This window comes from Cnephaeus nilssonii (assembly GCF_951640355.1).
Source record: "Cnephaeus nilssonii genome assembly, chromosome: 20".
In the NCBI taxonomy this organism is placed as follows: Eukaryota; Metazoa; Chordata; class Mammalia; order Chiroptera; family Vespertilionidae; genus Cnephaeus; species Cnephaeus nilssonii.
In genome coordinates this window covers 36,636,668-36,660,089 of record NC_137091.1, presented here as the reverse complement: position 1 = coordinate 36,660,089, position 23,422 = coordinate 36,636,668, and the positions used below count along the sequence as shown (strand labels likewise).

The following is a 23,422-nucleotide window of genomic DNA, read 5'->3' as shown; positions in this document are numbered from 1 at the left end:
GTGGAGTGGGGGGCTTAGGCCTGAGCCTGTGTTGCATAGAGGCCCTGCCACACATCCAGCACAATGGTCCTTAACAGCAAGTGCCAAACACTGGGACCCCCCTCCCTTCTCTGACACTAGCTGAGAAGAAACTGATAGATTCTGGCAATTCCACCAAGGCTACCAAATGCACCCACAGACATATCCTTTGACTTTGTCTCTCCATTTTTAGGAATCTCTCCGGCTGTATACTTGGACATGTGTACAATGAGAGTACAAATAGGTTATTCATTGCTGGATGGACTGTAATAGCAGGTGACAGGAAACAACCCAAACGACAGGGATGGAGGAAGATTCTCAGGCATCCTTATGATGGAATATTACAGTCATACGGAATGAAAAAGCACTTGTGTACTGGTTTGGAAAGATCTCAAGGACTACTGAGTGAAAAAAATACAAAGTGCAGGACAGTGTGTGTGATATGCTACCTTCTGTATTAAAAAGGTAGAAAAGAAAAACCCGTAAGTATTTGCCTGTATGTGCACAAAATAGCAGAATCCTATCTAATAAAGACGGAATATGCAAATTGACCATCACTCCATGACAAAAGATGGTGGCGCCCACAGCCAATAAGGAAGGACTATGCAAATTGACGTGACAAAGATGGTGGTGGCCAGGCTAGGACGCAGGTGTTCCGCCCCGCCCCGGCTGCTCTGAGCCTTTGGGCAATGCTCGCGCAGAGCGGCCGGCCGGGGCTGGGCGGGACTCCTGCTATGAGGCCGGGTTGGGAGAGCGCGGGGGATGGAGAGAGCTACAGGAGGGCCGGAGAGAAGGCGGAAGGCAGCGGCCAGAGCTAAGGCCCGGGTCCTGGGTGCCAGAAGGAAGCTGGTGCCGGCAGCCAGGGGAAGGAAGGCCTATTTTGCACGAATCTTTGTGCAATGGGCCTCTAATGTATAATAAACTGCTACTAGGAGTTGCCTCTGTGAGGGCAACTGGGTTAGTGTGGGGTCAAAGGTGGGAGACTTGGAGTTTGTGCTGAAGGCCTGTTGCCTAGGCTATAGACGGAGGACTCGGTTCCTCATTTGCGCCTAGGGGAAAGTTCCCGGACCGCAGGCAGAGTGCGGAGTGCGCATGCACGTAGACCTCTCCTGCTTCTCGTTGTCAATCCGCCAAGAAGCAAAGGTGGGAGACTTGGATCATTTTTTACTGTTTAATTTTACCTTTTCTATATTTTGAATTTCAAATCACTTTCAAAAGACGGAAAATATCACTTCCTAGCCCATTCCCCAGAGTTTGCAGCACTGCTCCAGGGTAAACTGCTGACCCTGGGCCTGAACTACTGATTGACTGGTTTTCCAAGGACCACAACTCTATCCTCACCCCACACCCAGAGTGCTTCTCATTTGGGGACCGGGTGACAACTTGTGGTTGGAGAAGATACTGAATGGGTTTGAGGCCTGTGTCACTTGTTGATCTGTAAACTAAAAACCTCAGCAGTACCTCCCAAGGGAGTTCCTACCTTCCCTGCCTCCATCCTTCCCTCTACCGACTTCCCCTTGGGACCTTACTCCTCACACACCTGATGCCTAGGTGTAGCCGGTGGTTTCGCTCTTGCATGGGCACCTGAGCCCCAGCCGGTCAACAAGCCTCAATCCTGGAGTTTCTTTTCCTGGGAAAGGCAAACTCTCTTTTTGCTGGATTTACAGCTGGAAAGATGTTGTGCTCAGAGCTGCCAGCAAATAAAGCAACGTACAGGACAATGGAACAGATTTAGCTAGGCCTGAACTTGTCATTTGTGAGAGCCAATACATACAACTGCTTTCTTGCCTTAAGTCAGATAGAAGTGGGTTTTCTCAAAACTCCTGGAAAATATAAAAACTGGGGCACTATGCCACTTTCTGGCTGAGAATCATTCTCTTATAAGGTGGGGGAGTGTGTGGAAAGAGCTCCCCTGCTGAAGCACAAACATGAAACACCGGAGGCACCCCACCTGAGCTATCTCACTGCTCGCTGTCTGTCTCTCTGCATGCTGCCTAGATGCTGGAAATAGCTTTTGGGATTTAAGGAAATAGGGGTGAGGTGGGGCAATGCCCTGGGTGGCTCCTTGGAGCCACGTGCAGGGGTGCGTACCTGTAGCCAACATTGTCAGTGCAGGGGTTGTGGGCTCGGATAATGATGAAGACATGCTGAAAGTGTGAGCGGATGTTCTTGGGGGTGAAAGGCAGTGCCCCCGGCTCCTGGAAGATGATGGTCACAATGTCGTTTCCTATGTGCCTCTTCCGTAGAAGCTGGTAAATGGGAAACAGAGTGGGAGAGAAAAGCGTCAAAGTTCGACTTGGCTCCAGGATCTTATCTGGACCATCACAGCAGTCTCCTCACTGTCTCGCTATTCCCACCCGCCCCATAGTCTGAGACAGCGGTCGGCAAACTGCGGCTCTCGAGCCACATGCAGCTCTTTGGCCCCTTGAGTGTGGCTCTTCCACAAAACACTACGTGCGGGTGCGCACGTACAGTGCGATTGAAAGTTCGTGGCCCATGCGCAGAAGTCGGTTTTCGGCTCTCAAAAGAAATTTCAGTCGTTGTACTGTTGATATTTGGCTCTGTTGACTAATGAGTTTGCCGACCACTGGTCTGAGGGAACCGGGACACCTGGGACAATCATGTCCTTCCTTGCTCAGAGACCTCCTGTGGCTCACTCAGGGCAAGGACCAAGTTGCCACATGGCCCAGGGAGCTCCAGGCCTGCTGTCCCCCCCATCACCTCTCTGACATCTCCTTTCACGCTCCCCCTTGCTCACTCTGCTCCAGCCACACTGGCTTCTTGCTGCTCCTCAAACATGCCAGAAACATTTCCTCCTCAAGGCCTCTGCATAAGGCCTCTTGCCTGAAACATTCTTCCTGCAGATCCCCACATGGCTCCCTCCTGGTCTTGGCTGAAATGTCACCCTCCCACAGAGGCCTTTGCTGAGTGTATTATCCAAGCTCTCACCCCCTCAATACTCCCATCTCTGCTCTTCTGTCCCTGTTATTTAATATTTATTGACACTTCGCAAACAGTAGCTTTTCCCTCTTCCGTTTGTTTCTCATCTGCCTCTTCGCACTAATATGTCAGCTTCATGAGAACAGGGATTTTTGTCTGTTTTGTTTGCTGCTCACTGCTGTATCCTCAGTGCCAGGAGCAATGCCTAGCACACAGTAGGTACTCAAGAAACATCTACTGGAGGGCAGCAGGGGCTGGCAGCCTTCAATTTGCTCAGGGCTACACTCACGGACAATGGCAGAGGCAGACCGGAGACAGCCCACAGGGTCAGTCCCAAGCCACTGCCCCTTCCCCGGGACAGCTGAGTTGAGAAGACGGGGGCAACTTCAGCTCCATACAGGCTTATGGGAGCCCTGTACCCTCTCCCCCCCCCCGCCTTACTTGTCAGTCCAAGGGAGACGCTGTAACCTTCGCAGGGGTGATGTATTCATGGTATATTACTTATTTCCTGAAATTACACGGTTCTTATTTACCTAAGTTTAGCCTTCACATAACTGTTAGGAATCCACAGATAAGAGCTGCGTGTAGTTCTATGTGAGGTAGCCACAGTGGGAAATGCAGACACTCCTAGAAGCACGACTCACATCATTTTGTTATATTGTTAGTTCTTTATGTGTGTTTTAAACTGGATTAAATAAAATTTCCAGATAAAAGTACTCAGTTACTATGGCTGGCATTTTATACCCTATCTTTTTCTTCTTTTTAAATCCTCATCTGAGGATATAGTTTTCAGTAATGAGAGAGAGAGAGAGAGAGAAAGGGAGCGGGAGAGAAAGAGAGAGAGAGAGAGATTGAATGGTTGCCTCATGCATGTACTCTGACTGGAGACTGAACCCGCAATCTGAGTATGTTCCCTGACTGGGAATCAAACCCACAGCTTTTCAGTGCAGGGGACCACGCTCTAACCACTGAGAACACCGGCCAGGGTTTATACCCATATCTTAAAGATGCAATCTCATTTAATCTCCACAACAATCCTTTGAGGCATTAACTCATCCTATCCCTCTTTTACTGATGAAAAGACTTAGGCTCACAATGGTTACACAACTTGTTCTGGGTCACACAGACATGGAGGGAAAGACCCAGAATTTGAGTCTACTTCTGCCTGATTCTAAAAACCAATCTTTAAATAAATAAGTAAATAAAACAAACTCAAGCTTCCACACCTCCCCCATGCTTCCCAAATACCTAGAAATAGGTACCGCTTCCCCTGCCCCTCTGGTCAGGATATGCCTTGTATTCTGGTTTCATGCAAGAGTGCAGGAACCTTTCCTAATGAAACCGAGACATGGGCACTATCATTCCACCCATTTTACAGAGGAGGAACCTGAGGCTCAGAGAGGTCAGATCATGCTGCTAGGAAGTGGTGCAGAAAGACATCACACAGGTCTAACTCTAAGGCCAATCCTCTTATAGCATGCCATTAACTTTATGAAATAACCCAGAGTTGACCATTTCTGGCATATAACATCTACAATGCCACTTGTACCAATGGAAAAAATATACACTTCCCAAATCATCGAAAGTCTGCAGGGTTTCTGTTCATTAGAAACTAGGGAGAGTTGCTCCTGGACTGAGTCTGCATGGTGTGTCTAGGAGAGGAGCCTCCTGGCAGTGGGCATTAGCTGTTGTTGCCCAACCAGCACCTCACCTCTTCCTCCTTCTGGCAGCCACAGCAATCTCCTTTTGGAAAGCACCTTCCTGACGCCAATCACTCTCTCTAGGGGTGGGCATGTACTTCAGGCTGGACCACTCAGCCCAGTCCATCCCTACCCCAAGCCTAGGGACTGGCAAGTGATCTAATGAGATTTAGTGCTGAAATGTCTCTGGGACACCTGGAAGGCACCACTCTCTTTCCCCTGTGGTGGCTATGCTAAAGGGATATGATGCAAGTGCTGCTAATGGGCATCTTTGATACTTGGGAAGACCTATAAATAAGAACACTATGAAGAAAAGCAAAGGTCAGGAATGGAAGGATTCCTAACATTGTTTAAGCCCTGGATCTAGCCATACGTAAAGCTAGTACTCTCCCAACACTTGAGACTTATATAGTGCAGCTCATCCCACTTTTTGCTTATGCCAATTTGGTTTGCATTTCATTCAGTTGCAGTTAAAAGAATGTTGACCTATTCACTTTTTTTCTTCATAGGATCCCTAATGACCAAAGAGGCCCTAGAGCAGGGGTCCTCAAACTTTTTAAACAGGGGGCCAGTTCACTGTCCCGCAGACCATTGGAGGGCCGGACTATAGTTTAAAAAAAACTATGAACAAATTCCTATGCACACTGCACATATCTTATTTTGAAGTAAAAAATCAAAACAGCAAAAACACCCGCATGTGGCCCGCGGGCCGTAGTTTGAGGACGCCTGCCCTAGAGGATAGTTGGGGCAGAGGCCAGCAGGGCGGCCAAGGAACAGCTAAGAAAAAACTGCCACTAAATGACAACTGACCCAGGTGATGGGACTGTGGTGCAGGGGTCCAAGGCTAAAGGCCTCCAACTGCTGCACAGGACAACACCAGAGCCTCTAGTGCCAGGCAGGCAGCCAGCTAGCAGCTGTGGGGAAAGAGTGCCTTGGGGTTCAGCCGTGTACCAGCTGGAAATTATCAGCTGGACCCTACTGACCTGCTGCCTGTTGTTGGGGGTATAAGGGAGCAGGGTGGAGACATGGAACATGATCTCATAGTCCTGGTACGTCGTGTAGAGGGAGTGGGTTCCCGTGGAGTCAGCTGAAACAGAAACACAAGTTAGTACCATGTTTCCAAACCTCTGGGTTTTTGCCATCTCCCACATACCATCTGTGTCCGTTTTTAACCTGATGTGTTCACTCAACTCTGTTCTTTAAAATTCAATACATTTAGATAAAAAGCAAACCTTACATTATACTCCCACCAGATGGGTAACAAGGTAAAAGTCTGACAATACCCAGGCTGGTGAGAATGTGGAGTAACTAAAATCCTTTATGTGGACCTACCCGGTTTGGCTCAGTGGATAGAGCATTGGCCTGCGGACTGAAGGGTCCCAGGTTTGATTCCTGTCAAGGGCACATGCCCAGGATGTGGGCTCGATCGCCAGTGGGTTCATGCAGGAGGCAGCCAATCAATGACTCTCTCATCCTTGATGTTTCTATCTCTCTCTCCCCCTTCCTTCCTCTCTGAAATCAATAAACATATATATATATATTTTAAAGTCCTTTATGTGGCTGGTTGTAAGTTGGTACAACCACTTGGGAAATTTTTTTTAGCAATATCTATTGAATGTGAAGATAGGCATAATGGATGATCCAGTACTTCCTCTTCTAGGATCATAGTGTAGATGACTCCACACCTGTGCCCTGGGAGATGGGTACAAGTATCTTCAAATGTCAGTCAAAAGAATGGATAAATGGAATAAAAAATGGTGGCAGAGTAAGTGGATGCTGCTTGGACATGCACCCAGGACCAAAGTGGAATTACAATGAAAATACAGAAAAATTTCCTGAATAATCAAATGAAGACTGGCTAGAGAGAACCCTGATAACTGAGGACGAAAGTGGAGACCACATAGAGACTGGTACAAGTGCAAAGTCATGAAAGGGCTGTCCGGGCTCCCACAGACAGCAACTGAAGTTCTAGAGAGATATTTCAGTTGTTGGGGGTTGCCACTGAGAACTCTGGGGTCTAAACCCCAAGCTGGGCTCCCCAGCCCAGAGTACCAGAAGTGGGAAAGGTGCCCACATAACATCTGGCTGTGAAAAGCAGTGGGCTTGCTAACTGCAAGGGAAAGATGGCTGGAAATGCAGGCACCCTTTTAAAGGGCCAACACACAAAATCCCCTGTGCAGCCACTCACCTTGTGCTCCAGCAGAGGGAGGGGAGAGTGTATTGGAGCTGTGTGAGCAGAAGCCAGGGTTGGGGACTCTGAGGTTAGAGCTCAGGAGGCAAACACCCCGGTTTCCTGTGCTGAGTCATTCCCTCATGCTGTGGAGGTCATCTTTCTCACTCAGAATTTGCTATGCAAGTAGTTTTGTGTGGGGGCAAGACAGTTGACCCACCTTTTGGAAAACACCTGGCCCCACAGTGTAGAGTTGATGAGGCCCATTAAGAGACTGAGAATAATAATTAGCCTCTAGGCAGAAGCAATTGCCCCACCTTATTGGAAAAACTCTCACCACACCTAGGGACCATTACCTGAGGGCTATTCAAGACTGAATCCAATCAGTCTGTAGGCAGAGGATGTCTCTGGAGGCTTTGAGTTTTTACCTGATCTAATTAGTCAGAAACAGGGATTGACACTGTCCTGCACTAGAGATTGAGAGGTGTACAATATCTACCTAATACACAGTCAGAAACCCAAACAGGCAGCCAAAATGAGGAGACAACGAAACAATCCCCAAATGAAAGAACAAGAGAATTCTCCAGAAGAAGAGATAAATGAAATAGAACTAAAAATCTTATCTGATATAGAGTTCAGGATAATGATGGTAAAGATGCTCAACAGCATGAGAAAAGATATAGTAACTAGGAAAATAGAAATAAAGAATGACATAGCACAAATAAAGAACACACTGGAAGGAATACACAGCAAATTAGGGGAAGCTGAGGATCGGATCGGTGAAATAGAAGACAGGATAGAAAAAAAAAATCACTCAATAAGAGAACCAAAATGAAAAAACACATCCCCCCCGCCCAAATAAAATAGGAGGACAGCTTAAGGGAGCTGTGGGACAACATGAAACATTACAATATTTGAATAGTAGGTGTGCCAGAAGAGGCAGAAAGGAATAGAGAACATGTTTAAAGAAATAATAGCAGAAAACTTCCCTAACCTGGTGAAGGAAAAAGTTACACAAGTTCAGGAGGCACAGAAAGTCCCAAGCAAGAACCCAAACAGGCCCATGCTCAAACACATTATAATTAAAATGCCAAAAATTAGAGACAAAGAAGGAATCTTAAAGGCAGCAAGAGAAAAGCAAACTGTTACCTACAAAGGAGCTCCCATAAGGCTATCATCTGATTCCTCATCAGAAACTGTACAGCACAAAAGGGAATGGCATGAAGTACTCAAGGTAATAGAGAACAAGGATCTGAAATCAAGATTACTATATCCAGCAAGGCTATTATTCAAAACCAGAGGACCTGGTGCACAATCAGGGCTGGGGAGGGACACAGGAGGTTGGCCAGCCAGGGAGGGACCGCAGGAGGGCTCCAGGGCATGTCCAGCCTGTCTTGCTCAGTCACGACCGGCTGGACCCCAGCAGCAAGCTAATACCAGTTGGAGTGTCTGCCCCCTGGTGGTCAGTAAATGTCATAGCAAGCGGTTGAGTGGCCTTAGCATATCATTAGCATATTATGTTTTGATTGGTTGAACGGACGATTGGATGACCAGACACTTAGCATATTAGGCTTTTATTATATAGGATAGATGGTCAAATAAAGAGCTTCCCAGATAATAAAATGCCAAAGGAGTTCATCACCACCAAGCCAGCATTATAAGAAATGCTAAAGGAACTGCTGCAATGGGAAGAAGAAATAGAGAAACCTAGGCATACAGAATTAAAATCGCAATATTTAAGTTCCTATCAATAATGACCTTAAATGTAATGGATTAAATGCTCCAATCAAAGACATAGGGTAGCTGAATGGATAAAAAAACACGACCCAACTATATAGGCTGTGTACAAGAGACCCACCTCAGAACAAAAGATTCACATAGGATGTGACTGAAGGGATGGGAAAATATTTTTCATGCAAATGGAAAAGTAAAAAAAGCAGGAGTAGCAATACTCATATCCAACAAAATACACTTCATAATGAAGGTATCACAAGAGACAAAGAGATCACTACATAATACTACAGGGATCGAGCCAACAAGAGGATATAACCCTGGTAAACATATATGCACCAAATATAGGAGCACCTAAATACATAAAAAAACTTCTAGAGAACTTTAAGGGGAGAGAAGGACAATACAGTCATAGTAGGGGACTTACACGCTGCTGACTTCACTGGATAGATCTTCCAGACAAAAAAGTAGCAAGGAAACAGTGACTCTAAAGGACACACTGGATCAGATGGATTCAATTGACATTTAGAGAACATTTCACCTCAGAGCTGCAGAATATACATTCTTCTCAAGGGCACATGGGACACTCACAAAGACAGACCACATGTTAGGACACAAAACAAGTCTCTAGAAGTTCAAGAAGACTGAAATCATATCAAGCACCTTCTCAGATGACAGTGGAATGAAATTAGAAATTAACTAGAGTAAAAACACTCAAATACATTCAAACACATGGAAGCTAAATAGCATGTTATTAAACAATGATTGGGTTACCAAAGAGATCAAGAAAGAAATAAAAAACTTCCTGGAAACAAACGAAAATGAACACACAACAACTCAAAATCTCTGGGAAACTTCAAAAGCAGTCCTGAGAGGGAAATTCATAGCAGTACAGTCCTACCTCAAAAAAACAAGAAAAACTGCCTTAGCCAGTTTGGCTCAGTTGATAGCACATTGGTCTGTAGACTGAAGGGTCCCAGGTTCAATTTTGATCAAGCTCACGCACTTTAGTTGTAGGCTCCTCCCTGGCCCAGGCCTTGGCTGGGGCTTGTGCAGGAGGCAACCAGTGGATGTGTTTCTCTCACATCAATGTTTCTCTCTGTCTTTCCATCTCTTTTCCACTCTCCCTAAAAATCAATGGAAAAATATCCTTGGGTAACGATTAACACAAAACAAAACAAAACACAACAAACAAACAAACAACAACAAAAACCACAAGAAAAATTAATAATGAACTATTTAACCCTAGAACTTAAAGAACTAGAAAGAGAACAACAAGAAAAGCCCAGAGTAAGTAGAAGGAAGGAAATCATAAAGAGTAGAGCAACACACACACACACACACACACACACACACACACACAAATCAATGAAACAAAGAGCTGGTCCTTTGAAAGGATAAACAAGATTGATGAACTGACAGCCAGACTTACCAAGAAACAAATGAGAGGACTCCAATAAATAAAATCAGAAACGAAGGTGGAGAAGTAACCACTGACACCACAGAAACACAAAGGATTATAAGAAAATACTATGAACAACTATATGCCAACAAGCTGGACAATGTAGATGAAATGGACAAATTCCTAGAAAAATACAATCTCCCAAAACTGAATCAGGAAGAATCAGAGAACCTGAATAGGCCAATAAGAACTGATAAAATAGAAGCAGAAATCAAAAAACTCTCAGCAAACAAAAGCCTGAGTCCTGACAACTTCACAGGGTTAGTTTAACCAAACAGTCAAAGAAGAACTAACACCTATACTCCTCAAACTATTCAAAAAAAAGGAAGGGGAAGGAACACTTCCAAATTCTATTTTATGAGGACAGCATTATCCTAATTCCAAAACCAGATAAAGATACTACAAACAAAGAGACTTACAGGCCAATATCCCTGATGAACACAGGTGCTAAAATCCTCAACAAAATATTAGCAAACCGATCCAACAATATATTAAAAATATCATACACCATGACCAAGTGGGATTTATTCCGGGATGCAAGGCTGGTATAATATTTGCAAACGAATAAACGTGTTACATCACATAAACAAATTGAAAGATAAAAATCACATGTTCATATCAACAGACGTAGAAAAAGCATTTGACAAAATCCAACACACATTTTTGATAAAAACTCTCAGCAAAATGGGAATAGAGGGAGCATATATCAACATGATAAAGGTCATATATGACAAACCTACAGCTAACATCATACTAAATGGGCAAAAATTAAAACCATTTCCCGTAAGAACAGGAGCAAGAAAAGGATGTCCGCTTTCACCATTCTTATTCAACATAGTATTGGAAGTCCTAACCATAGTGATGAAACAAGAAGAAGAAATAAAAGGCATTCAAATTGGAAAGGAGGATGCAAAACTCTCATTATTCTCAGATGACATGATATTGCACACAGAAAGCCCTACAGACTCCACCAAAAAACTAATAGATTTAATAAATGAATTTGGCAATATAGCAGGATACAAAATCAACACCCAAAAATTGATGGCTTTTTTTTATACACCAATTCTCAAGAAGAGAAACTGAAGAAACAATCCCATTTACCATTGCAACAAAAACATTAAGATACTTAGGAATAAACTTAATCAAGGAGGTAAAAGACTTGTACTTGAAAAGTTTTCCGAGTGCATTGAAAAAAGAGATAGAAGAAGATATAAACAAGTGGCAGATTATACCCTGTTCATGGATTGGTAGAATCAGCATATTTAAAATTTCCATACTACCCAAAGCAATCTAAAGACTCAATGCAATCCCTATTAAAATACCAACAGCATATTTCACAGATCTAGAACAAACACTTCAAAAATTTATATGGAATCCAAAAAGACCATGAGTAGCTGTAGCAATCTTGAGAAAAAAGAACAAAGTTGGAGGAATCACAATACCAAATATTAAGGTATACTACAAAACCACCGTAATCAAACCAGCCTGGTACTGGCACAAGAACAGGCATATAGATCAATGGAACAGAAGAAAGACCCCAAAAATAGACCGAAGCCATTATGCTCAATTAATATTTGACAAAGCAGGCAAGAGCACACAATAGAGTCAAGACAGTCTCTTCAATAAATGGTGTTGGGAAAATTGGACAGATACATGCCAAAAAAACAAACAAACAAAAAACTAGGCCACTAACTTACACCATACACAAGAATAAACTCAAAATGGATAAAAGATTTAAATGTAAGTCAGGAAATCATAAAAATCCTAGAAGAAACCATAGGCAGCAAAATCTCAGACATCTCTCATAGCAATATGTTTACAGATACATCTCCCAGAGCAAAGGAAACTAAGGAGAAAATAAACAAATGGGACTACATCAAAATAAAAAGCTTCTGCACAGCAAAAGAAACCATCAACAAAATGAAAAGGAAGCCCACTGTATGGGAGAACATATTTGGCAATGATACATCTGATAAAGGTTTAAAATCCAAAACATATAAGGAACTCATTCAACTTAAGGACGACAAACATCCAATTAAAAAATGAGTAAATGTGGGGAAGTACAGGACTTGGTTGGAAAGTCTGTAAGGAGGAATCTCCCAAAAGTTGGGAGGCCTCTAGGGGGAATCTTGCTGAAGGTGGCAGACTCCTCCTCGACTTTTCCAAGTAAGTCTGAGCCACCGGGTGTTTACTGGAATCTTTCAGATGTCCTTACTTAAAGGACACTACAGATGCATGTGTCTTCTCAAGGATACTTACCCTGCTGATAGTATCTAATAGTTAATTTTAGTTCAAGCTGTTGTTACAATAAAAGGCTAAGGAGGCAAGCGAATGGGACTGTCTGGTTCCTTTAGCCAGACAGTCCCTTAGGCCTCCTTTGCACAGAAATGTGTGTCAGAGTAATCATTCATTTGTTGCTTAGGGTCTGCTGGTCAGCCCCGGCAGGTAAAGGTAATACTTCCAACAATAAAGAATTTAAATTAAAGAAAAAACAACAAAGGCTAAAGGACCTAAATAGACATTTCTCCAAAGTGGACATACAGATGGCCAAGAGACATATGAAAAAATGCTGAAAGTCACTGATCATCATAGAGATGCAAATTGTAATGATAATGAGGGGAGGATGTGGAGAAAGGGAAACTCTAGTAGACTGTTGGTGGGAATGCAGACTGGTGCGGCTATAATGTAAAACAGTATGGAGTTTCCTCAAAAAAATTAAATATGTAACTGTCATTTGACCCAGTGATCCCATTTCTAGGAATGTGTCCTAAGAAACCTTAAACACCAATCAGAAAGAATGTATGCACCCCTACGTTTATATCAGCACGATTTACAATAGCTAAGATGTAGAAATAGCCAAAGTGCCCATCAGTAGATGAGTGGATAAAAAAGCTGTGGTACATTTATACCACGGAATACTATGTAGTAGTAAAAAAGAAGAATCTCTTACCCTTTGAGACAGCATGGAGGGCCCTGGAGAGCATCATGCTAAGTGAAATAAGCCAGTCAGAGAAAGATAAGATCACATGATCTCACTCATATATAGAACCTAATTAACACAATAAACTGATGAACAGAGTGTATCCAGAGACATAGAAGCATGGAACAGAGTGCACAATCTTGGAAGGAAGGCAGGTGGGTGGGAGATAATCAACCAAGGACCTTGTATGTATATATGCATGGCCCATGGACACAGACAATGGGGTGGTGAGGGCCTGGGGGTGGGGTGCAGGCTGGAGGGGGTCAATTGGGAAAAAAAAGGAGACATATGTAATACTTTCAATAATAAAGATTTTTAAAAAAAGAACGGAGAAACAAACGGGTATATTCATACTGTGGAAAATACACAACCATGAAAAGGAATGAGTCGTAGTCACCACATGGTTGAATCTGACAAACGTAATGTTGAATGAAAGACGCCAAACACAAAGGAGCACACACTGTATGATTGCATTCACATTAAGTTACAAAACAAGCAAAACATGTTGTGTAGACATGCACACAGAAGTAGCAAAACTATAAAGAAAAAAACAGAATGATAATCATGGGAGTCAGGATACTGGTTACCTCTAATGTGAGGGGGGTTATGACCAGGGAGAAGCACACCTCATTACTGGCTCCATGTTTCAGAAGGGGAAGCTGAGGCACAGAGAGTGAGTGACTTGCCCAAGGTGACACTGCAATGATTGGCAGCAGTTGATGTTTATTTGAGAGCTAATTCTCTGTCAGGCACTGTGCTAGGCATCTGGTCTTCACAGTAAGCCAGTGAAGGGTACGGTTATGGCCGTCACTTAGTGGAGGACGCTGAACCTCAAAGCAGGCATTTGTCTGAGAAGGGGATAATAAGTCTCCTATTCCTTTTTCTGAATGTATTGCCCCTTCAGCGGTTCACCAACAGAACCACAATACTAATGCTCACACTTGCTGCAGGCTTCCTGTGTGCCAGGTGGTAATAAGAGTCCTGTGCGCCCCATCAGCACACTGCAGGCGATACCCACCTTCAGAGCTCTGGGAAGCTGGACAGGTCCACTGCCTGGCACAATACGTTAGGTTCAATACTGTGCTCCCGAGTTAAGTGCAATTATTACTGTCACTTTAAAGATGAGAAAACTGAGGTAGAGAGGGGCAAACCCGAGACCACAAAACCAGTAACTGGCACAATAAGATGTTTTTTCCTCCTACCGCCTTCTTCAATGGAGGAGGCAAAGGTGATGATGATGACAGCTGCAGGCACCTACTAAACTCCTGATTCATCCATCTAAACTTGGTCTCCTAATCCAGACCTCCAATTTCCAGGTGAGGAAACTGAGGCTTGGCAAGGCAAGGCAAAGAATGAGTGAGTGAGCCAGGGCCCCATCTTGTGGCTTTCCAAGTTAGCCTGAGCAACTAATCCAACGACAGTCCACCCCAAGATCAATGGCCAAGTCCTCTCCAGAGGGGCCGTGACGCCAGTTCACAATGTCACCCTCCACTCCCTCCTTCAAACTACTTTCCACTGCAATCCCATACATCAGTGATTTTCAACCCTTTTCATCTCATGGCACACATATACTAATTACTAAAATTCGGTGGCACACCAAAAATATATTGTTTTGCCGATCTGACAAAAAATAGGTATAACTTTGGTTCATTCACACAGGATGGCTGTTGTGTTGGCTGTTGTCATTTTTTATTTGACAGTCTAAAGGAAAGTAGGTCAGTGCCCTGACTAAATAGTCAGGTATTACATGTTTTAAAAATTTGTGTTACAGCACACAGGTTGAAATTGCTGTCATACATCATACACAAATATATTTATGCATATATATGTACAGGGGATGTTCTGACATATATGCTGTACTTACTACCCACCTTAAGCAATAGATCACCACCAACATTCTAATGTATCATTTCTCAGTTATACCCTAGAGAGGTAACCACTATCCTGATTGTCGCATCTATCATTGCCTTGTTTTTCTTTAGTTTTATTATGTAAGAACAAACCTTCAAACAATATACTGAATGTGCTTTTAAAATAATCCTATGTAATAAAAGCCAAATATGCAAATTGTCCTCTTGGGCGGTCGAATGAATGAGACTTCGACTGGGAGTTCGACCGCTGCTCTGATGTGTGCTGACCACCAGGGGGAAATAAAAACGACCAGCAGTGGAGGCGCGGGGGGTGGGGTGGAGGGGGGCCGCGGCGGGTGCGCACTGCTGCTCCCAGGCACTGAGGGATCCAGACAGAGGGCGACCAGCAGCAGCAGCAATGGGGGGAAAAATGACACCAAGAAAAAACAAAACAAAACAAATGACCAGCGGCGGCGGGGGCCAGGGCCGCCACTCCCAGGCCCCGGCTGACAGCAAGCGGCTGGGCGCAGGGCCTTGGCCTCCCACCCAGAGGCCCCCACACACTTGCACAACTTTTGTGCATGGGGCCTCTAGTTACTGTATAAAAGGCTTCATTCAGTACCCCCTCTTCCGAGCCCTGCTGGCCACGCATCTCATCCAGACCCCAGTTTGTTGTCGTCGTTGTCACCACACAGAGTGGCACTGTGTGACTAGACCACAGCTCTGCTCGTGCACACTGGGCACTGTCCTGGGCTCTGCAGTTGTAAGTATGCAGGATATATCCTGGCACATGTGCATGAGTTCTCAAAGGACATGTCTAGCAGTGTAATTGCTGAGACAGAGTTGGTGAATTTTCAGACTTAACCAGAATATGCTGTGCTGTTTTTTAAAAGTGGAGTACTACTTGCACTCCCATCAGCAGAGACCCAGAGCTCCCATTGCCCAGGGTCCTCACCTAGTATCACCAGGCCTTTTGCCCATCAGGAGGGCGTGCAGGAGTGGTTCCCCGGTTCTAACTGTGGTCTAACTGGCTCCCCCACCAGGCTACTTACTCTTGACGTCCAGTTGGGCAGCGTACTTGGTGAAGCCCTTCAGGCAGACCTTCTCACCGAGCAGGGAGAGGAACTCCTCAAAGGCAGGGCCGGCCTCCTCGTTGTTGTACATCTCCTCCTCTGAGCTCTGGCCTGCCCTGCAGTAGAGGATCCCCACTTTGTGTTTCCGGCAGAGCTGCAGAGGCGAGAGCGGCTTTATGGAGGCAGGACAGGCAGAGATGTCAGAGAGGATGGAACAAAGGGGGGCTTTCTTGGGCGCTGAGCCCAGGAAATTGCTGGAGTGACACAGGAATTTAGGGCCACAGCCAAGGAAGGAAAAAGGCATGGGGACATGTCCCAGTTGTCTTGTCCCTCTCCCTTCCTCCCATTATAGGAAGGCATGACAAGGTGCCCATGCCTCCAATTCTTAATCTATCTATGGAGGGCAATGCCACTCTCTCATGAAAGAGACTGTTGCCTGGGCTGGCTTCCCATAGTAGGTAGATTGGAGCTGGCTAGGACTCTGCAAAAGGAAATTCTGAAGCATGCAGGGATCAGTAGTCAACACTTTTTTTAGGGGGTGGGCCCCCAATAACCGTGTTTGTTTTTTTTTAATGTATCCCTGATTCCCCTGGTCGCTGGTGACTGGACCATGGACCGACATCTGACTTAAGTGTGGGCCAGGTAGAGGCTCTCCTGGGCTGAGAATCAGTGAGATGGTCTCTGCAAGCGGCCACAATTCTAACAGCAACTCTGAGAGCTGAGGGAGGGCCAGAGAAGCAGAGGTACCAGTGTGCAGAGGGAGAGAGAAAACACAAGTGTACACATGTACGTACACACACAGACAGACACACAGACACACACACACACACACACACACACACACACACACACACACGAACCTGGTGGCTCCTTTATCCCTAGACTATTTTCCTCCTGATACCCAGTTACATTCCTGCTCTTGGCAATCCCAGAATTTGATAACAGATTCCTCCTTTTATTGAAACTAGCTTATGTTGGTTTCTGATCTTTGGAAAAATAAAAAAGTGACCAAGACAGAAAGTACTGCCCCCCACGCCCTCACCCAGCCCCAGCTCACCCCTTGCTCATCCAGCTTCAGAAGCTGCTCCGTCACCTTGGGAGTGTTGAGAGCCAGCCGCAGGCAGTGGATGTTAAGCTCAGGAATGACATACTCCAGGGCATCCTTCAGGGGTAGGCCCCGCCCAGTCCCATGCTTAGTGGCTGTGGGTGTGGCATCCTCCAGGATGGAGCCCCGCAGGGTGATAAGCTGCTCAAGGGAGAGAAGGGACTGTTAGGAGGCTCTTGGGAACCAGGGAAGGATTAGAACATATGTGTGATGGTCAGTAGCTTGGGCTCTTGGGCCAGAAAGCCCTGGGTCTGGACCAGGACTTGAACTTGATGCCTCTTGGCTATGTGATCTTGACTAAGTGACTTCCTATCTCTGAGCCTCATGTGTCTTCTTTTGTGAAATGGGTAGAGTGACAATATCATAACCCCAAAGGGGTGTTGGGAGGACTAAATGAGATAGTGCATGGAACATAACGTTTTTTAAACATTGATTTCAGAGAGGAAGGGAGAGGGAGATAGAGAGATAGAAACATCAATGATGAGAGAGAATCAATGATCAGCTGCCTCCTGCATGACTCCTACTTGGGGATGAAGCCCACAACCTAGGAATGTGACCTGACTGGGAATAGAACAGTGACCTCCTGGTTCATAGGTCAATGCTTAACCACTGAACCATGCTGACCAGGCATAACTTCGTTTCTTTTAACAGATATTGACTCAGCGCCTCTTAAGTGCCAGCCCTGTTCTAGGAGCTGTCATTCTAGTGGGAGATGGATTACGTCAGGGAGCAAGAAGTATCTACACTAATAAAAGAGAAAGATGCAAATTGACCATATTTTCACGACACCCACCAGCCAATCAGGAGTGAGTATGCAAATTAACCCAACAAAGATGGCATGTTAATTTGCATACGCAGGCGCCGAGCGGCCGGGGGCAGGGTGGGACTCTTGTGCCATTGCTATGGTGATGACACAGGCATTCCGCACCGCCCCAGCCCCTCCGGGCCTCTGGGCAGTGTGGGAAGGTGGAAAGGCGGCTCCAGGCCAGAGTGAAAAGGCGGCTCCTGCCGGAGTGAAGATGGTGCCAGCAGTCAGGGGAAGGAAGGCCCATTTTTGCACAAATGTTCATGCATCGGGCCTCTAGTAACAAATAAAATAGGCTCTGTGAGGTAGGCATTCAAATGGACACTCACTGTCATTACAATATGATCCTATCTAATAAAAGAATAATATGCAAATTGACCATCACTCCAACACACAAGATGGCTGCCCCCATGTGGTCAAAGATGACTGCCCGCATGTGGACACAAGATGGCCATCACAAGATGGCCAGCAGGGGAGGGCAGTAGGGAGGGACCAGGCCTGCAAGGGAAGGCAGTTGTGGGCAATCAAGCCTGCAGGTGAGGGCAGTAAGGGGTGACTAGGCCGGCAGAGGAGGGGAGTTGGGGGTGACTGGGCTGCAGGGAAGGGCAGTTGGGGGGGACCCAGGCCTGCAGGGAAGGGCAGTTAGGTGTGACCAGGCCTGTAGGGGAGGGCAGTTAGGGGCAAACAGGTTGGCAGGGGAGCAGTTAGGCATCAATCAGGCTGGTTAGGGGGTGATCAGGCTGGCAGGCAGAAGCGGTTAGGGGCAATCAGGAAGGCAGGCAGGCGAGCAGTTGGGAGCCAGCAGTCCTAGATTGGAGAGGGTGCAGGCTGGGCTGAGGGACACCCCCCGCCCCCCGTGCATGAATTTCGTGCACCAGGCCTCTAGTCCTATATAATAAAGAGGTAATATGCAAATTGACCATCACTCCAACATACAAGATGGCGACCCCCATGTGGTCAAAGATGGCCTCCCCCATGTGGACACAAGATGGCCACCACAAGATAGCCAGCAGGGGAGGACAGTAGGGGGGGGGGCCAGGCCTGCAGGGGAGGGCAGCTGGGGGCAACTAGGCCAGCAGTGGAGGGCAGTTGGGGGTGACCAGGCCTGCAGGGGAGGGCAGTTAGAGGCAACCAGGTTGGCAGGGAAGGGCAGTTAGGGGCAATCAGGCCGGCAGGGGAGCAGTTAGGTATCGATCAGGCTGGCAGGCAGAAGCAGTTAGGCACAATCAGGCAGGCAGGCAGGCAGTCGAGCTATTGGGAGCCAGCAGTCCTGGATTGTGAGAGGGATGTCTGACTGCCTGATTAGGCCCAATCCTGTGGGCCTAATCGGGCAGTCGGACATCCCTCGAGGGGTCCCTGATTGGAGAGGGTGCAGGCTGGGCTGAGGGACACCCCACCCCAGTGCACGAATTTCGTGCACTGGGCCTCTAGTCTATACTAATAAAAGGGTAATATGCTAATTAGACCAGGTAGATCAAAAGTCTTCCGGACGTCCTTCCTGACAAAGCCGGGGCATGGTTGTCCTGCAAACCACCCACGGCCCCTTGCCCAGGCTGGCCCCATCCCCGAGCGGGGACTCCCCACCCCGATCAGGAGCATGGCTGGCCTGCAAACCACTGATGACCCCTCGCCCAACCTGGCCCCACCCCCCAGCAGGAACCCTCAACCCTGATTGGGGGTGCGGCCAGCCTGCAAACCCTGTGGCCCCTTGCCCCAGCTGGCTCCGCCCCTAAGTAGGGACCCTCCCACCCCGATCTGGGGCCTCCTTCAGGGAAGGCCAGCCGGCCCCCACCTGTGCACCAGACCTCTATCCTATATAATAAAAGGATAATATGGAAATTGACCCTGACGGCAGAATCCAAAAATATGAAGATAGTGTAAAGATCCTCTGAGACAACTTCAAACATCCCAACATTTGTATCATGGGTGTGCTGGAAGGAAATGAGAGGGAGTAAGAAACTGAAAACCTATTTGAAAAAAATAATGCCAGAAAATTTCCCTTACCTGGTGAAAGAAATAAACACACAAGTCCAGGAAGCACAGAGAGTCCCAAACAAGATAAACTCAAAGAGGCCTACACCAAGACATCATCAATTAAAATGCCCAAGGGTTAAAGACAAAGAGAGAAAGCAGCAAGAGAAAAAGCAATTGGTTACCTATAAGATAGCACCCATATGACTGCCATCTGATTTCTCAACAGAAATTTTGCAGGCCAGAGGAGAGTGGCAAGAAATATTCAAAGTGATGAATAGCAAGGACCTTTAACCAAGATTACTCTACCCAGAAAAGCTCTCATTTAGAACTGAAGGTCAGATAAAAAGCTTCACAGACAAGAAAAAGCTAAGGAAGTTCATCACCACCAAATCAGTATTACATGAAATGTTGAAGGGTATTCTTTCAACAATTAAATCTAAAAAGCAAAATAAATGAAGAAGGATTCTGATGAACAAAATACACTGATGAATAAAACAGAACCAGAAGCCTGGAAGTATGGAACAGACTGATGAATCTCAGAGGGAAGTGGGGAAGGGGTGGGGGATGGGGGGTGGGGAGGGATTAACCAAAGATCTTATGTGCATATATGTATTACCTATGGACACAGACAATAGGGTAGTGAAGGCCTGGGGCAGGGTGGGAACCCAGTGGAGGAGAGTAATGGGGGGAGAGGGGGGGGGAACGGGGACATCTGTAATACTCTCAACAATAAAGATATTCTTTTAAAATCTGGGGAAAAAAAGACACCCCCCACAACTTAAAAGAAAAAGAAAATGTAAGCTCCAAGAGGTTAGGCACCTTATCTAAGGTCACCACAGCTAAGTGGCTAAACCAGGGTTCCAACCCAGGCTTGAATTCTCCAAAGCTCATTATTCTTTTCATTTGAAAAAAAAATTTTTTTTTATTGTGAAGTATAATCCATAACACATATAAGCAGAGCTGAAGGAATTATCAGAGTGAACACTTAGGTAATCATCACCCACAGAAAAAACACAACCAGCTCCCAGAAGCCTTTCTGTGCCTTCCCCTCCTTCCCCAAGGCAACCTTATCCTGATTTCTAACCCCATAACTTATTGTGCCTATTGTTTAGTTTCCTGCAGTTTGGATTTCTTTTTTATATCTGGCTTTTGTCTCTGAATGCTATGGGTATGAGATTTGACCATGTTGCTGCAAGAGGCTGACATATTTACCACGATGGATTTAATCCACTCTACTGTTGACGAGCATGGAAACTGCTTCCAGTGTTCGACAACTGTGAGGTGCTGTCAGGAACATTCACAGAAGCACCTCTTAGAGCACAAGAACACATTTTCTTTTGGATTTATACCTAGGAGAGAAATTGCTGCAACACCAGGCATGTTAATATTCAATTATACTGCACTGCAAAGTTTTCCAAGTGGTTCTACCAATTTCCACTTACCCTGTCTGAGAACTCCTGTTGCTTTGCATTCTCACTAACCCTAGCTCAGGCTTCTATCCACAATATGCTGCTGGCCACTAGGTGATGCCATACCTGGGGCTAGGCACAGCAGCTCCAGGAACACCAAGATGGCACAGCAAGGTCTGCAGCAGTACAAGGAAAAAACCCTCCCCTGAGGGACTGTTACAAGCACCCAAACAAAATACACTTGGGTCTATGGTTTAAAGACTAAGGAGGACCAGTTCTAACTAGTAAAACATACTCACTCTAAATCAACAGACACAGAAGGTGGCAAAAATAATGTGTCATGACATTGCTTTTAAACGTACAGCTGACCCTTGCCAAACTGGACCTGGACAGGAAGTGTGCGTGGAAGAAATGGAATGACCTCATGCTTGGGAGTTCCCAGTTCTGGTCTTGGTAGTTAGTACACAAACAAATCTCTTATCATAAGCAGGGGAGTATTGAAATAGATCATTAAAAGCAATGACGTCTTATGCTTTGCAATGCTAATCTGGGTGGCCTTGGAACTATGGGTTTCAATTAATGCACCAACAAGATCAATGTGTTAGTATCCCACAGACACTGCTCCAAAGCACCCTCTGCTGGGGCCAAGGATCAGCGTGGACCAGAAATCCTCATATTCTCTTCCACAGTGGAGACAGGTGGCCTATGGTCACATTTTGGCTCTGACTACTTGATCAAAAGCCATTACTTGAAAAGCTCCCCAAGCTTTTCCTTCTTTGCTGGGGACAGAGAGTAGGGCACTGGCAGGCTGCAACGAGTGGCCACCTCTATTCTCCGATAGGTCCTGTCCACTGCCATGTACTACCTGTATTGTGACAGCAGCCTCCTCCAGGCCTCCTTCCTCCTGCCCTGCTGCCACCCCACCCAGGTCCCTTCTTTCCACAGCCTGAGTCGGATCATGTCTCTGCTCTACACAGAACCTGCTAAGGATTTCCCATCACTTTAAGAATAAAATCTACACTTACTGCTCTGCCTGCAGGGCCCTGGCATTTCACTGAGGGAAACTTGTCAGGTGAGCCACAAAAGGACCTCAGGGCCATGTAAACAAGGAAGTTCCTATCTACACAGATGGTTCTCCACCAGCATCACTGCCTTTCTCTCTCCTGCATCCACACTCCTTTAAGCATGTTTTCCTGGGAGGCCACTTGGAAGTCAGTCTGCCTGGGTTTGAATCCTGGCTCTACCACTTCTCCAGCTGTGTGACCCTGGGCCCTTTTCCTCATCTATACTAATAAAAGGGTAATATGCTAATTAGACCGGGAGACCTTCCAGGAAATCTTCCGGACGTCCCTTCTGGACAAAGCCATGGTGGCGGGGCTGAGGTAGAGGTGATTAGGGGCAATCAGGCCAGGAGGGGAGGGCAGTGGGAGGTGAGCAGGCCGGCCAGGGGGGCAGTAGGGGGCGAGCAGGCTGGCAGGGGTGGGCAGTTGGGGGAAAGCAGGCTGGCAGGGGGGGAAGTTGGGGGCCAGCAGGCCAGCCAGGGGGGCAGTAGGGGGCGAGCAGGCTGGCAGGGGTGGGCAGTTGGGAGCGAGCAGGCTGGCAGGGGTGGGCAGTTGGGGGAAAGCAGGCTGGCAGGGGGGGAAGTTGGGGGCCAGCAGGCCAGCAAGGAGGGGCAGTTGGGGGCAATCAGGCTGGCAGAGGGGAGAGTTGCGGGCGAACAGGCCAGCAGGCAGAGTGGTTAGGGGTGATCAGGCAGGCAGGAAGGTGAGCAGTTAGGAGCCAATAGTCCTGGATTGTGAGGGAGATGTCCGACTGCTGGTTTAGGCCTGATCCCTATGGGGTCCCAGATTGGAGAGGGTGCAGGCCAGGCTGAAGGACATAACCTCCCCTGTGCACGAATTTCGTGCACTGGGCCACTAGTCTATACTAATAAAAGGGTAATATGCAAATTGGTCGGTACATCCTCACACAACAACTGAATAGCAGGCTGTGTGAGGTGACCAGGCTGGCAGGGGTGGCAGTGAGGGGCGACCAGGCCAGCGGGGGGGGGGGGGGGGGAAGGGGGCAGTGAGGGGCGACCAAGCCAGCAGAGGGGGGCAGTGAGTGGTGATCAGGCCAGCAGGGGGGACAGTGAGGGGTGACCAGGCCAGCTGAGGGAGACAGTTGGGGGCAACCAGGCCCCAGGGGGGGCAGTTGGGGGTGACC

At 46.7% G+C, this 23,422-nt stretch overlaps 1 protein-coding gene across 5 annotated transcripts in view; it reads right to left on the bottom strand.

Moving 5' to 3' along the window:
• The window catches only part of SIPA1L3 (signal induced proliferation associated 1 like 3), a 246,732-nt gene that overhangs the window by 76,528 nt on the left and 146,782 nt on the right, over positions 1–23,422 (bottom strand). For all 5 annotated transcript variants that reach the window (XM_079799983.1, XM_079799984.1, XM_079799982.1 and 2 more), the window contains 4 exons: positions 16,982–17,170; positions 15,904–16,078; positions 5,642–5,745; positions 2,110–2,267 (listed from right to left, as the gene is read on the bottom strand). In XM_079799983.1, coding sequence (XP_079656109.1) covers positions 2,110–2,267; positions 5,642–5,745; positions 15,904–16,078; positions 16,982–17,170 — 626 coding nt within the window. The remainder of the gene's footprint in view (positions 1–2,109; positions 2,268–5,641; positions 5,746–15,903; positions 16,079–16,981; positions 17,171–23,422) is intronic.